The following is a 16,655-nucleotide window of genomic DNA, read 5'->3' as shown; positions in this document are numbered from 1 at the left end:
GGCTTCTGTCAATGTCTTTGTTGTGTCTGTATGATAAAAGTTGATGTTGATACGTGAAGTTGATCATCCAAATAGAAACAAAAGTAAATTTAATCTTGTCGAGCTCCGCCGGCGGAGCTTCCTACCACAGAGGGTTAAAGGAAATCACAAAAAATTAGCCAAGACGGCCGCCCTTCCAGGACTTGAGCTCAAGACCCCTGCTCTCCGCTCGCTTGCAAGAACTTGCACCTCACTTTCAAAATGGAAATTTACCAACAATTTTCCATGATATGCCTCATGTTAAGTTCCCAAAGGTAGCGCTATCACAATGCAATAAAATGAAGAATGAGCTTCTGTCTAGTGATCCTGGACCTATCAGAACACAGATACAGTCATACAGAAAAATGGCAACTGAGCAGGTAACTCACCAGTGGAACTAAGAGAGCGAGTAGCTGGGCTCTGATTACTTTGCTTGGAATCCATTGTTGTTCTGACAGACCTGAAAAGGGGGAGAGAGAGAGACAACCAATGTTTTAGAAGTTTCTGACTGGTATCAGACACCCTGGCATTGACACTTCCAAATGGCTTTTCTCTGCCTTTTCTTCCTTGTGCAAAAGACACAAAACTTCCTTTCCTCCGTAGCTTTGGGGGAGGAGCTTACCTACGAGCCCTCAGTTATGGGGTGGGACAGTATGGCCAGAGAGAGAGGGGACTACAAATTGCATTTGGTTTCGCAAAATTTCAAATTATTAGAAACTGACTCAGTTTTTCAGCAACAGATGCAAGTTTTCACGTTATATAGGTATGCTGGAAAACACTCACTATTGACAGGGGTATGAGGTATGCAGACAGACAGGGTTTGCGGTTCGTACCAGTAGGATATAGGGGATTTGGATTTTTTTCTTTGCAGGTAAGACTCCAACAGCTAGGTCGACCACTGGCTACTTGCTATACAAAATGTATTACCTATTTATTACCTAGCAAGTACAATATAACAATTGGAATGGAAAGATTGGTGAGAAATAAGGGATTAAATGTGGTCTGGTACCCTGGCAAAAGGCAGCTGGTTTACCAAAATAAAAGTGGTTTACCAAAAAATATTTCTCAGCTTGTTGTCATGTGTAACAGCTGAACTCAAAGATATACGATACTGTAGATGCAACTACTCTTTGAAACCACTACTGTCATGGAAATAAACACACATCACCCATAGACATGGGCATCACCCATAGAGAGGGACAGGGTTTCAAACACATTTTGTTTGAATGTTCTGCATATTTTTCATGAGCATGGAGCAACAACATGATTCATCACAACCAAAAAGTTATATCGCCCTCAGTCCCTTGTGGTCAAACGACACTAGATTATGATACATTTCTGTCACTGCAGCAAGGAGGGAAGGAACAATAAAAAACGAGGGTGTAAACAGACCCACAGTCACTCACCGGAAGGTGGAGGTGGTGCTCGCAGTGGAGGTGGGTGTAGTCATAGTAGGTGTAAGTAAGGTTCCCTGAGGAAGGAGGAGAATGAGCCATTAAAGTGGAGGACATACCGATCACCCGTTTCTGCTTCCCTTGTGTTTCCTGACTGCCTTTTAGTTTGCTTTTTTTTCCCTTCAGCAATATTCACAAATCTCAGCCAAACACTGTGGCTTCCCTGATCTTCTCAAGCTCGTCATTCTCCTCCGGCTTCATCTTATTGCTCATGTTCACTTCAAAAAAACTTCGGTAACTGGAGGTGTCCAAAAAATGCAGTACCACTTATAGTAGCAAAACTCTTAACCCTCCTGTTCTGTTCATTTTTTAGGTACAGCAAAAATGTTCCCGGGTCAATCCCCATACAGGGGGGGTTTGCAAATACATGAAATGAACCATTTTCATTTAAAATGTTGATTACACTAATTAAGGCCAGTAGAAGAAGTTTCATACTGAAAAAATAATTTTAAGTATTTTTCCTAGATTTTCAAACTTTAAAAAGGGTCAATTTGACCCGCAACATAACAGGAGGGTTAAGGAGAGCAATGACTGCAGCCTCACCTCCAGAGGTTTCCTGATATTCTCCTTGGTCTGATTAGCAGCCCCAAATTTCTTGGCCAGTCGAGCAATCTTAGCCTGCGGGAAAGTACAGAGGAAAGTACACAGTCAGTGGCTTACTGGGCGGAAAGCAAGAGCACAGTAACACTGAGACACGGTGGAAAACATGTCCTTGGCAACACTGAGACAGGGTAGAGAACGTGTCCTTGGTAACACTGAGACAGGGTAGAGAACGTGTCCTTGGTAACACTGAGACAGGGTAGAGAACATGTCCTTAGTAACACTGAGACAGGGTAGAGAACTTGTCCTTGGTAACACTGAGACAGGGTAGAGAACGTATCCTTGGTAACTGAGACAGGGTAGAGAACATGTCTTTAGCCGCGTTTCCACCAAAAGTACCCGGAACTACTTTTCAAGGAACTAAAAGGTTCCTTCAGCCCATGGTTGTCTGCGTTTCCACCGCGGTCTAAAGTCCCGCGAAGATTAGGCAAATTAGCCCACTGACGTATGAAAAAGCGACGTTGTCGTCCGTCCATCTGTCCTATGATTTCTTCTGTAACCCCATACTACCACCGAAGTAGCCTACATTATTTTCTAATAACCAAGACAGCCCGGAGGGGTTTATTCTATTGTAACTATTTTATTGTAACTGTTTTATATATCCTCTCAAACACATTCATTATGTTTTTATGCGAACATTCGATTTCATGTCTTGACATCCGAAGCAACAGAATGCATTCACATTTATATGTATAACTGGCAACAACAGCAGAAAACATGCACACGTTGTAAACAATTTGCTGTTTGATTACTTTCTCATCGTCAATTCCATATAGGCTAATCGCAAAATGACAAGAATAGAACGAAAACTCGGACTTGCGTGAAAATTTAAATTAGTAGTGGTGCAGCCACCGTTTGCTTTCCTTCAAAGTTACTGCTAGCCGAGCAGCGAAGTGTGCCCTCCAGATGCGAACCATGCACCATAAATTAGTCCATAGTCTTCCTGGTCTTTTCGTGGAATTGAAGAATGGCAGTAAAATGGAGTAAAATTACAGCAGTCTGAAAAAGCTAAAGGGACGATTACTAGAATTAACCTGTTATTTTACCCTGAAAAAAAGTGCGGAAGGTGATTTCCAGTTTGCTTTTACTGTATCACCAATGTTAATTACGCAGAACTACCGCATACCTCACATAACTGTATCAAACGTTTTGAGTCAATTACAACGGGCTAACAAAGAAAATCCGGAAGAAAATATTCAGCAACCGAATTAATCCGTTTGAATGTTTTGGTAGCCTTCGTAATATGCTGTCCCAGCACGAATGCTTAGCATTTTATAAAACGAATACTAAAGCAAGAAAAGAACAGAAGAGCACACGTTATAATTCCAAGACGTTGGCAGGCTATAACCAAAACTAGGCTACTGCGCCGCATAACATACAAGTTTGATTTGAAGTTATTATGAAAATAAATTGGTTTGCGGCTGCATATTTTCAAACATGGCGGCTGAAAATAAATACAAAAAAATGCTGCAAGTACTCGACCAATCAGAAATGTTCAGCGCTGCAAGCTCCACCCAAAAGGTTCCTGTACTTTCGGAAAGTACTACCCCCCGAGCAGGAACTTTTTGGGGGGTAAAATAAAGCCCCAGGAACTAAATTTAGACCCTAGTTCCTGCGGTGGAAACGCACTGAGTTCCTCAAAAGGTTCCTAGTTCCGGGGTAAAGTTCCTGCGGTGGAAACGCGGCTTTTGGTAACACTGAGACAGGGTAGAGAACTTGTCCTTAGTAACACTGAGACAGGGTAGAGAACTTGTCCCTGGTAACACTGAGACAGGGTAGAGAACTTGTCCTTGGTAACACTGAGACAGGGTGGAAAACATGTCCTCGGTTAGGAGTACAGTGGGTGACAGCTACCTGCAGTGAGTTGAGGGTTTGCTGGTGCTTTGTGGCGCAGTCGATCTTCTCCACTCTCTCTCTCAGCTCCTGCAAACTCCTGTCGAAGACACTCAGCTGCAAGACCCGCAGCTGCTCCTCCACCAGCTGCTGCACGACCTGTGGGAGGGGGTTGTGGAGGGCAGGGAAGGAGTTAGAAAAGGAGCAGACTATAACATCAATCGTCATTAATGCCAGCACACTTATTTTCACTGGTTCTGGTGAAGGCAACAGTCGGCAGGATGCAGACGCACCGGGGCGCTCAGAGAGAGCCCAGCTCACCTTCTCCAGCTTGTGTCGACTGCTGGTGTCGGCTCTGATCTTCAACTCCAGCTGCGCCTCCAACTCCTCCCCTTCCACCTTCTGCCTCTTCCCCTCTCTCACTACTTCTTCTCCCTTGTTCTCTCTGTCCACTTCCAAGTCTGCACACAGTGTACGCTTCTTCCCAGAGAGGGTGCTGTGGCCCGTGTCTGCTTCTGGTGAATGATGGGAGAGATGCTTTGAAAAGAGCAAGCCTGATGTGGAAGAAACTGTAAACCTATTGGACATGTGGTCCATGCCTGTCCATTGAGGGCCACAGCTCTCAAAGTCTCCATTAATTTGAAATTATATTGTTCAAAAGCATTATACAACAGGCCCTAAGACATAAATATGCTCATAAAACATCTCAGAGAGGGAATACTCTTGGACAAAGAAAGAAACAACACAGTTAGAGGTCAATTCTGAATTGAGAATTACAATTTGCAAAACAAAATGTCTAAATTAACAAAATGGTTAAAGAATGCCTGTGGCAGTTCAGTACACTGAAGAGGCAGGTTTAAATAACCTCTTCCATTACCTGGGTCACCTGTAGGAGGAGTGGCAGGGGATGAAGTGGGAGAAGGGGGAGCAGTATCACTGACATGCTCTTTCTCTTCATCCTTCTTCATATCCACATCCATCTCCTCTCCACTCTCAATTTCTTTCACTTCTTGCTTCTCCTTTTCTTCATCCTTCTCGCCTTGGTTCTCATCTTCTTCACTAAGGACCAGAAATCCCTCTTTCACTTCCAGGTCAGACTCGGGTGCATGGGACGGGGAAGGAGAGGGAGAGGAGGAGGAAACCATGTCAGTGGCAGGGATGGACTTGTCTTCAAGGGCCTCGATCTCCATGGGGGCGGGGTCTGTATCCATGGCCACCGCCTCCTCAGATTCTGTCCTTTTGCCAGTCTCTGTCTTGCTCTCCTCGTCCTTGGTCTCCAAAGCCATGGGAGAAGCAGGAGAGATGGTGGGGTCATGAGGGGAATCCAAGGGTGATGAAACATCACCATCAGGCTTGGGGTTTTCATCCTGGCAAGAGAGGGGAAACGCAGTACCATTAACAAAAATTTTAATGATCTAGTCAGTCTGAGCTACACGTTTTTTCCTTTGCCATCAACACATTTGCTTTGATTTCCTTTGCCATCTCCCATTACAGCTACATTACAGGCATTTGGCAGACGCTCTTATCCACAGCGACGTACAACGAAGTGTATAACCATAACCAGGAGCAAGTATGACGAAAACCCATTCAACCCAACCCACAAACAAACCTCTTTATCTTCTACTTGTGGTCCAGCACTATCTTCCTTCTCTTTCACCTCTCCTCCTTCCATCTTCTCATCTGCTGTCTTCACTCCCTCTGCCACGGAGGGCCTCTCCTTTTCCCCTTCGCCATCTCCCTCCTCTCTGTCACTCTCGTTCCCCGCACTTTTGGGAGAGTGCGCTGGGGACAAGCAGGCGTTACTGCCGGACGGCAGCTGAGGAGACTGGGAAGGCGGGGAGGGGGACAGAGAGAGGGAGAGCGTGAGGGGAGACGGGGTGCGAGAGGCAGGCGGGGTAGGGCGCGTCTCTTTCGGGTTTGTGTCTGTGTGGCTCTCTCCCGCCGTCTGCTCCTCCTCCGGGTCTTTCCCGTTCACTACGGCGGGCGGGGGCGTGGAGGAGGAGGTAGCGCCGGTGGAAGAGGAGAGGGCCGAGGAGGAGTGGGAGTTATGGATGGATTCCAGCTGTTGTCGGTCGCTTATTTTCATGGTTTTTCTTGCTCTGAAAACTTTCTTGCTCTGAGCTTCGTCCAGGTCCGCCACCTCCATTTCTTGGCCTGGCGGAAAAGAGACGAAAATTAGTTGCTGGTAACACATGGTAAATGAGGAATGTCTTCATTGAAAAGTTATGTATAAGTTTGCTCGTACCAGTAAGACAACAACCATCTTCTAACAACCACCAGTAAGACAACCGTCTTCCACTTATAGAGTGCAGAAACACACAAGATGAGCTGGGCAGCAGTATAGTGCAATATGGTTATGGAACTGGACTGGACAGCTTCAGTAAATATCCAGTTGGACAAATTGAATGTACATAAAATGTAAATTGTGGGTCTGCAACAACCCAAATAATGTTAAAAATATATATATATATTTATTATATATGTAGATTTTTTTAATTTTTTTAAATCCAAACACAAGGATGTAGTGTGTGTGAACTAACACCAGGGGGTGCTCTAGTACTGTTGTTGCTTTTATAGCCTCTTTTTTCCAGGTGGGGCAGAACGAATCAATTAATTGTACTATAATAAATATGACTTGCGGCAGCCATTTACTGCACAGAGGACTTGGTACTGTACAGTTATACTAACCTAGAAAATCCAAGTGTATTCACATGTAAATTAGCACAGGCCAGTATACCCCAGAATCCAGGTTAGTCCAGACAATTCAGCATGTAATGTCTAATTGGAAAATCACTGAAGATGGAAAGACATGTCCTAAAACAACTGAAAATGTCTTGGGATTTGACCACAAAATACAATGTTAAAGTGGATAAGGTCACAATCAGTCAATCTACTCATCTTTTCGGAAGGCAAATCTCTGGTTTACAAGCCCTCCCTTTTTACTCCTCCCCTCTATTCTGACTGGTCATTTCTACTCAGCCAATCAGAACGGCTAGCTAGTCAGTCTGCCTGGTTACAACACGTGTGGATTACATAATGGTCTAACGATCTACTAGATTCCAAATTTTTTTGTTTGTTTGTACTCTAGCCGTTAATGTGCAGCAAAAGTTAATTTAGTTCAAGTTTTCTTTAACCTGTGGCTGTGGCTTACCACACAAGATAAAAGCAATACTATTCTCAGGGGGGATTTTTTAAAATAATAATTAATGTGCTTTAAAGTAATCATAACTTTTAGTTCGCAATTTCACTCAGAAATGTACTTGCGTACTGGGATTTCCCCCAGTTTCTCCACTTCATCTTTAAAAAATTCTAATAAAATCAAAGTTAGACCGGTTGACCAATGCTGCATTACTTGCTAAGTCAGCAGGTTGGGATACTGCTGATAAGATAGATAAGATATACTTCTATTGAACCCCGTGGGGTAATTTGTCCTCTGCATTTGACCCATCCTAGTTCCTTAGGAGCAGTGGGCAGCCACAGTGCAGCGCCCGGGGACCAACTCCAGTTCTGAGGCCAGTGCCTTGGTCAAGGGCAACTGCAGGAGTGCGCCTAACATGCACGACTTTGAGTGTGGGAGGAAACCGGGGTACCCGGAGTAAACCCATGCGAACACGGGGAGAACATGCAAACTCCACGCAGAGAGGATCCGGTCGGACCCGGATTCAAACCCGGAACCTCCTTCTTGCGAGGCAACAGTGCTAACCACTAGTATTTGAAATACACTGCTTGGTTAACATGGGCTGCCACTACCTCACGGATCAAACAAGGTGATGATATTAAAAATGGAAAATACAATATTTTACATGTATACATAATTATGACATGTTATGACTGGGCACATATTGACCTGGCAATCACAGTGTGTATTATTATTATTATTATTGATGTTGTTGTTGTTGTTGTTGTTAGTCCTCTACCAATAAAGAAACAATATGGCAACAAATAATTCTACCGTCCAAAAATGTTCCTGCAGTAATAGAGAATTTGAGCCACATGTTCTCTAAATCACAAAAATAATTCACGTATTTAAATAGCTTCATTTATAACATTAAATTCTATGATTCTAAAATACAGTGTAATATATATTCTATAAGGTATAGTATATATAGTTTCAAGCAATCGATATTGTTTTTTTTTTTGTTTTTTTTTTTTTAGAACTGCAAATTTAAAATGAAAGGAATTCATTTAGACGAGGCACAAATTATGGATGTGGGAACATGCGAATGGCGAATGATTATTTTAAAATTATATTAACAACTCACAATACCAAATACACTCGTCCCACACATTCTTCTAGAACCCAGTGGAAAACAATAGGCCATACGATACGGCAGCAGAGCTAGCGCTGATCACAGGATATTGTTCACTGACAACTACTGGAAGCCTACAGGTCCTCATGGCATTGAGAGGAATCTGTGTGACTGGCAGAAGCTTCCAGCCAAAGCAACTGAAAAGAGGAATGAATGCTGCAGTAACCTGCAGATCTCTGGACCACTTAAGCCCACCAAGATGAGGCAGCTTTGGCCACTGCATACCCTCCATTCCTAGTGACATACCCAAGGCTCAAAAATTCACAAGCCATCTGCGTGGCAAGCACCTTTACTGTGGGAGCCGATATATCATCTTCACTCCCAAATTTTTCTGTGTGAATCTCTAATACCCGTGTGCCTGTCCGATGGAGTAACCTGTAAAATACGTTCCCCCTCATTAGTGAATTTTTGCAAAGAGTCCAATACAATAGGGAGCCTCAACTACAATCACGCACGTACAGTTCAGGAGATGCCATTTGCTAGCACAGCCCAATATTAAGCTATCTCTTCTTAGGTTCATAGCAAACAAGCATATTTAGTGTGTATCCACAAATGTGATTTATAGGTCTGATGGCTATAAGCATATAGCCTATAAGGGTGACTGAAACTATGCAAACACACAAGCGACGAAACAAGCAACACAATTCGATGTTAAGGACAGCTGTCAACCAGATAAAGTTTGGTCCCATTTTGTGCTTACATGAAACCAGAAAACTAACCAAGCCATCATTAGTTTGTAATGATGAGCATACTAGCCATAGTTTCACAACGTAGGTTATTCAGAGAAAACTTCTGCCTTTTCGAGAATGTTTGCTTATGCCATTTATCGGTTTACAGACAGAGATAGTAAATCATTCTTACCTCTCTAAACAACAAAGGCTGCTCAATTCAGCTCATACTCTCATCTCTATATGATGTTGATCTGATCACCATAGACACAATAGACAGGTATGTCCAGTAGCCTTGATGTCACTAATTCCATACTTCTACAACCTGGAACAGAGCCTGTTCTTGTCTGCAACTATCCAAGCAGCACTTCCAGATGTTTTAGCCTGTTATTAGACACATTCAATGGCACATTTAGAAATACCTTTAACTGTGGATTAAGAGATGCAAATTAACTGAAGACATGTCATAGCTACCAAAATGAATCGATTTTCATACAAACCATCCAAATCACTATAATTCAAGCGGTGTTAATTTTTAGGTAACATTTGATTTTGTGGCACAACTTATTCTTATAATTTCCTCTTTTTACTTTGCAACTAGGCTCAAGAATGTCGATCAAGAGAACAACTACAGTTCCCAGCCTGGGATGTGAGCACACAACCTTTGGTTGACAGGGTGTCTGGTCTAGTCCCCATACCACTATGCTGAGATGCAATACAAGTTACAGAATATGCAAAGCTGTAATCATTAATCTTCTTTCCTACTTTCCTGTCTCATTTTTAGTGCAGTATTTATGCACTGAACAACACATGATAGTACATAATATTGCGCACTTAGTTTTGTGAGTACATATAGTCATTGCCAAGCGCAATATTTAAGTACATGCTTAGCATGCCTTAGCTCATTTAGGAAAACATAACAAGCAAAGTTCTTTTAAGATTTTTATATTAATTTATGCATATTTTTGGACAAGTACCACAAACAGCCAGATAAACATGCAAGAACATGCAAATATCAGCACTATCTCCTTAAAAAATGTTTATGCAAAATAAGTTTTAAAAATCAAATCAAAACAGTTACAATGGATCTGTTTTAACAAGTAAAATGTAATCTAGCAGTGTTTAAACCACATGCTACGACTAGCTAGCAAATATTTATTTGAGAGAAGGGTGATTAACCTTTGACTGGAGCCTGCATTGAGAGTGCTCCCAGCTCTTCCCTTCCTCCCGTTTCTGGGTTGGTCACCACACAAAAACAAGAAGGCGACGCTGTGGAGAGCTGCAGTAAACGCGGGAACGCACAACGGCTAAACAGAAAGATGGGGGAGGGGCGGGGGGGCGAACCACTGTTGGACTGTACCAAATATTTTCTTGCTGGGGGAGACTATGTGTTGTTGACACTACAAAAGAGAGTATGTGTTGTTGGCATACACAAAAACTACACTGGTGTCGTGAGCTTATGGTTTAACGCATTGCGTTTAACATAGTCGTTTGGTGCACAAAAAGTCACAGGCCCACATAGGCAAACAAAATGAGAGAGACATTCAGTACTTAAGTACCATTACACACTTTTTTAAAGACACAGTCTCGAACTTAACCGTAAGACTTGTCCACACAAGCACATGCCACTCCCCTGTCCAAAAAGACATAAAATGTTTTTTTGTTTGTTTGTTTGTTTTTTACAGAACACGTGTAATGTTCACACTTACATAAAACCTTCCCCTAAACCTCCCTGCTAAAATACATATAAACACACACACATTCACGTACACACCCATACACGCACACACAAACCCGCAAAACCTTTTGGCAAAACCTCTCCTGAACGCACAAACAAGAACATGTGGACACAGCACAGCATAGCACAACTCACACTGGAATGTATACCCCTCCCCCACTCTGAAACACAGTCAGCCAGCAACAGAGTGGAAAATTACAGAGTAGCATGGGCTGTACCACTCTGAAAGCTCGACAAGACTGGGGGGAGGGGAGATTCAGGCCTGCTGACACAAGGGGGAGCTAGGCTGAACAGCCAGATTTATTAATATTCAAAATATAGATGTGGTTATTTTTGTGTTTCCTCAAGCTAACAGCAGTTTAACAGTAAACGGCGAGCACTTTTCTCCTGTTTGAATTAAACTGTGTGCATATTCTTTTAAAATGGAGCTGAACCCAACTGGAGAAGAAATTAAGAAATGTCACAGTCACATGAACGGCACTACAAGCACTGTAGGCGAATGGACATTACATAATTATGTGTGCTTTTTCTCTGTAACCTCCAAGCCCTCTCATTCTGTGCTGATTGTACTTGATACTTTGCACAAGGTCAATCGGTTTTTTAAGGTTATGCTGTATTATGTCTTCCTTCTTTCTTCTTTGTGTTCAGTAAGTTTGCATTAGCTGGGCACATTAGCAGACCTGTCCAGCTACTGCAAGTTTCTGGCAGAGATTTCTTTTTTGCTTTAAATAAATCAGAATGATCTTGTCTTATTGTTTAAGCCTTTCGCAGCTCTCTGGGTGTTGTGAGAGCTAATGAGACAGAAGGACAGCTAAGTAACCAAACTGGCAGAAAGGTCATTTTCCAGAAGGTCAATAATCATCCATGGGGTTTGACTCTCCATTATGGTACTTTCTGCACTCTGATACCATCGCCATCTGTGACCCTTTCAGCTTTCCCACTGTCTCCTGCACCCTGACTTAAAATAAAAAAATAAAACAATAATAATAAAATTCAAAATAATCCAATATATTCACACAGAAATATTCATAAGTTTTTTTTTAAAATGACAAACGAAAAATGAACATCTATGACGAGAACAACATCTATGATTTGTATCTCAGATGCTGCTTTCTCATTCCTGAATATTTCAAAAACTGAAAAAATATATAATGAGGTTGGTCAAGCAAGATGCTCTGGGTCATATATGAAGTAGCACTTATTACCACTGCAGCTATCAAGCCACTCTAGTGAGGGCCATTGTTGCAGGAAAACAAGATTAATGCATTATGCATGTGGATACTCATGTGCGTTCCCACATAGAGCAATCTGCCAAACAGGCTTGAGACTGCTTGAAAAGTAGAGCCATTTCTGCCTCCCACACATTGGGGTAAAACCCTTGAGGATTTATTGGAACAATTCGCTCATATAACCACAGTATTGACTACATCAATATTCTTCTAGATGTCTACCTAGCTATTTAGCTGTACTCTTCCCAGTCCCAGGATTACTAAGCGACTGATCTATGCCGTTAGAAACATAATAGCTATCTAACCTGACAGAACAATGGACATTACAAATGAAGACTGTTGGACTTCTGTTATAAAGCAAACAGAACCCATCATACCAAATATATATATTTTCACCCCAGGGTGTAACTTACAAAGAGGAATGGTGGAGTTCTCTGTGGTTGAACAGCTTTATGCTTGGCTGTGGATTTCAGGTTTTCAATCCCAACAATTTACATTTTCACCTGTGCATATTTCAGTGGTTTTCAACACATAACAGCATCAAATGTATACTGGTGAAAGTCATTCCCCTTACGTCTGCTGAGCACAAAAAGGGTTCTTCGTGTGTCCTTAATCCACTTCAATATTATATTTAAATAGGTAATTAAACAAACATCAAAAAATAAGATTAAATATAATATAAAATAAAAATCAAAACCATCAAAATAAAATCCTAAATTTCTCACTGACTATTTCAGGGAGTTGGTTGACTAATTCCTCGATCGCCATATTTGAAGACAAATCCATTCCATTAGCAGGCTGAAGCATAAAGTTGTTATGTACAAACCTTTATTGGTAGCTAGGTAGCGCACCCACAGTAGAATGGAACAGGATGGACAGGGTTCTGCACTGGTCACACACTGAGTGCTTTCATTAGGATGGAATCAACACCACACAAGTCACAGTTCCAACGGTCTTGTTGCCCCTGGCAGCCAGCGACTGAACATATCCCGCCAGCATTTTTTTCCAGATGCGTAAACAGACTTTGTGCTCGCTGTCCTCACTGTTCTGTGTTTTCTGTCATGCGAGTTGTTACAGCGTGGAGCGTTCACGTGCCATTTCATCTACATGAGAGCTGCGTTTACACATACGTGTGCCAGGGTTTCTTGTTTATCCTCAGCCACATTCAGGCCTTGGTGGTGTTTCAGGCTCACCTTCTGGGTACCTGAAACCCACACTTTTGACTCCTCCAATTCCTCATAGTCCTCATTGGGCCAGGTGGGGTAAAGGGGCACAGCATTGGATGGACAAGGGTAGGGTTATCGCAGGTAGTTTGTTACAGAGGTGGTAGTACCGTTGACTAGAGCCTGTGCTTGTTGTCAAAATACAGAAACTAGCAGCCATCTTTCAGTAGAAGTGTGACATCAGCAAACAAGGAGGAATTCTTTTTTTTTGGGGAGGGGGGGATTTGACTTTGGCACCTACAAAGTCAAACAGTTTTCAAGCCTGGGTCAGTATTCCGTCAGAGCATTTTGCATGAGGCTTTGAGCTGAACCTTTGAGCTCAATCTGGTTGGCCTAACTGGCATTGTGGCTATTGACTTCTCTTTGTTTCTGGTCCAGCTTAGTCACACGAGGCACTGGGACACTGGAGGTGTAGAGGTGAGCTTGAAAAGACCCTGGGATGAAACCTATGAATAGCTTTATTTCGCTGGTACACCCAGTACTGGACAACAATGCATGAAATTCTCAGATGGTTCGACTTCCATCCCAGCTTACATATTTCGGCTTACATAGAACCTAATTGGCCAGGTAACTTATTTTACTGAAGCTTTTCTTTTCGGAGTGAGAAAAATTAATTGCAGTTTAGACATTTCTTGACTTTCTCTCTTCATTGACAGTACAATGTGTACTGTCAGTTCTAACCTTCATCTAATGAAACTAAAATTAACATGGAAGGCTCAATCTGTATCTGTATCATATTCTATTCTATTTTCTATCTAAGATGGCATAAGGGTATGAGGGAAATTTGAGACACGGTAATTAGCCACAAGCACTTCACACGGAGACTGTGTTTATTTAATTGAATTCTTACGCTCACATTTTTTCCCTTTGTATCACCATAATTACCCCAGAACAACAGAAACCTGGCAACGATCAGCATTCACTATTCTGAGGTCTGTTTCTGCTTTGCACTGAATGTGCCTCGATAGCTGCGATATGCTATACTGATGGCCCTATACTCAGTCCCCTCCATAAGAAAATACCGTGCTGTCTATTTTAGCATGTTTTGAGACCACAGAATGCCAGCAAACATGTTCAAATGAAGGGCTAAAATGTAATAGAGCACGAGAGATTACACCAGAGAAAGAAGGTGTGTCTCAAATTTCTTTTTCACAATTCCTTTTCTGTGACATCATGGCCCTGTGTTGGCAGGCCCAAATATTTCATTTTCTAACGTCTCGATTCTGACACAGTAGGCAAATGTTTAAATAATATATATTAATAGCTCAACTAAATAAAAACTATAGTATGAATTAAGATCTTTCTACTTTCTCTAATGTGGTATTTTGTGGTTATATTACGATATATAATGATATATAAAACTGCAAACAATCAAGAAGTGCAGGGATTGTGTATTCTGCACTGCATGCATGCGTATATATGCATATGTACTATGAATGTGTACTTGTGACATTCAGTATATCAAGTGATTGAAACATGAGTTTATGTCATGCTCATCTGAAATCATAATAATGTTAATTTTTAAAAGCATCAGTTAGTTCAACACAATGAGTACACAAATAAATAGCCTTGTCAACTATTTTCAAGATTGCGAGGTTCAAAGTACATTTAAAATACCTCTGATAATTTTGAAAAGCTAGGCCTCCTTAATGTACCATACTAGGAATGTGTATGATATATAGCTATAACTATAGCTAAATAATAATGGAGAATACATTTGATTAACTCTGAACCTTTGACCACAGCTGGAATAAGAGTTTGATTCCAATCTGTTCTCATTTTTTAGTTGGACAAAGAGATAAGAGAGTGAAAGGATTTTCAGTAAACAAGGGAATGACGCTGTGTTGCAGAGGGAAAAAGGAGTGGGGGTTGGGAAATGGGACTATACCAAGTGTTTCAATTTAGGAAACTCGGGAACAGTCAGAAGAGAGTCAACAACACACAATAAACACACAGCTGCAAATTACAAATATGGGCAAGTCAGACGCACAATCTGTGACACACGGTAGGGCTTTTACAAAAATGCACTTGTGCACAAATGGACACACCCTCAGGTGCATTGCAAACAATTATAACAAATTATAGCAACGCAGTTACACTTCTGTGAACACAAAACCTGCTAAACAAACAAAAGCACACTTACTCCATAAAAAAAGATGCACACATGCACATACACGCACACAAAACCACACACACACACACACACACACACATACACCATATTACACACAGACATGTGCACCTCCCCCATCCTCTTAACACAGTCCCATAGAAACAGACAAGAGTGGAAAATTACAGCTAAGCATGGAATGTACCACTCTGAAAGGATGGGGGGATCCAGGCCAAATTATGCATAAAACATAAGGGGAGCCAAAATATGATGCCAGTGTCATAAAAATACGCAGTAAAGGTTTGACTTTTCAGTTTTCAATACATAAAGAGGGATTTTTTTTTTAAATCTCAACTAATTCTCCTCTACAATGCTTTTATATAAATGTTGATTGACAGTTATTTTTTCTCTCAAATAACACAAGTCACCTTTTAAAAAAAGTAGTGTGCAAACTGAAAGTCAATTTCGTATTTTTGCAGTCATTACCAATTCAGGTCAGAATTATCATTATTCTGGTGCCTGGCTTGAAATGGACTTTTTATTACAGAGGAATTAATCAGGAAGAAATCAACAACTGAACAACTGAAAGAAGTATTAGTATTTTGATTTCTACATTTTGATTTTCTCCCTGGCCACTACAATCTGCTGGTGAAAACAACCTAACAGTGACTTTCATACTCTTTCTCCTGTGGTCCTACGTTATTTATACAGTTACAGGACAGTGTTAATCACGTTCATTTGAAGCCATGACTAATGAATTCAAAAGCGTAGATATTGTGACAGCCCTCTACAGTGCTACTCTCCCAACATGAGTAGCATATCTTCCCTTTGTCCTGCAATACATTCATTTTTTACACTTTATTTATTTTTCATATTTAAAAACAGCCTTTTCATATTCCTTCCTTTTCCCAGTCTACTACAATAACTTTATGAGTGTTCTAGAACACCAGCCAAGTGACCCAGATTTCCCTTGCTTAACTAGAGCAAAATCTACCAAATAGGACATAGCGAACAATTTGAAATTTTTCAAGTCAGTCAATACTTGTGGACATATATGTCATTACCAACTTGTTGGAGGACACTCGAGAAATACCCGCATCCATCGTGATTATGTTTTCAGAGTACATTTATCTTTTGTTATGAAATAGGCCATGTGATAAAGTGTAGAATCTTTGTATAGTCCATGTTATTACCAGAATGTTTGACACTAGCACACCAAAAATGCTTCTGCAACCAAATGTGTAATTGCTAATCTTAAATTATATATAATTCCTATTACATTAGCAGTAATGCTGATCTTTACATCTGAATGCAATCACTACTTTTAAAAATCAGGTCAGCTGTTTTAAAACGGTCTCTTGTGAATTACAAAAACTAGCAAAACACTTCATTCACATTTTTGTTCCAAGATTAAATATAATTGCAAGCATAGACAAACCAAAGAACAAGTCAACACAGAATAATTTAAACAC

The 16,655-nt window shown here is 41.2% G+C and overlaps 1 protein-coding gene across 9 annotated transcripts in view; it reads right to left on the bottom strand.

The window, feature by feature from the left end:
- Positions 1–16,655, bottom strand: part of atf7ip (activating transcription factor 7 interacting protein) — a 36,211-nt gene that overhangs the window by 12,368 nt on the left and 7,188 nt on the right. For 6 of the 9 annotated variants that reach the window (XR_010328514.1, XR_010328513.1, XR_010328516.1 and 3 more), the window contains exons 1-8: positions 10,063–10,187; positions 5,515–6,059; positions 4,783–5,272; positions 4,227–4,420; positions 3,927–4,064; positions 2,016–2,090; positions 1,425–1,489; positions 408–478 (exon numbers count right to left, since the gene is read on the bottom strand). Coding sequence is in view for 5 of the 9 variants with exons in the window: in XM_064323916.1 (XP_064179986.1) it covers positions 408–478; positions 1,425–1,489; positions 2,016–2,090; positions 3,927–4,064; positions 4,227–4,420; positions 4,783–5,272; positions 5,515–6,059; positions 10,063–10,081 (1,597 nt within the window). In the remaining 4 variants the exon portion in view is untranslated. Of the gene's footprint in view, positions 1–407; positions 479–1,424; positions 1,490–2,015; positions 2,091–3,926; positions 4,065–4,226; positions 4,421–4,782; positions 5,273–5,514; positions 6,060–10,062; positions 10,188–12,263; positions 12,382–12,424; positions 12,636–16,655 lie in introns of those variants that run through there. The other 3 variants (XM_064323914.1, XM_064323915.1, XM_064323913.1) reach the window with 3 other exon arrangements.

The sequence above is a fragment of the Anguilla rostrata genome, chromosome 2 (genome assembly GCF_018555375.3).
Source record: "Anguilla rostrata isolate EN2019 chromosome 2, ASM1855537v3, whole genome shotgun sequence".
In the NCBI taxonomy this organism is placed as follows: Eukaryota; Metazoa; Chordata; class Actinopteri; order Anguilliformes; family Anguillidae; genus Anguilla; species Anguilla rostrata.
The sequence above is the reverse complement of the archived record's forward strand: the minus strand, read 5'-3'. Positions and strand labels throughout refer to the sequence as shown.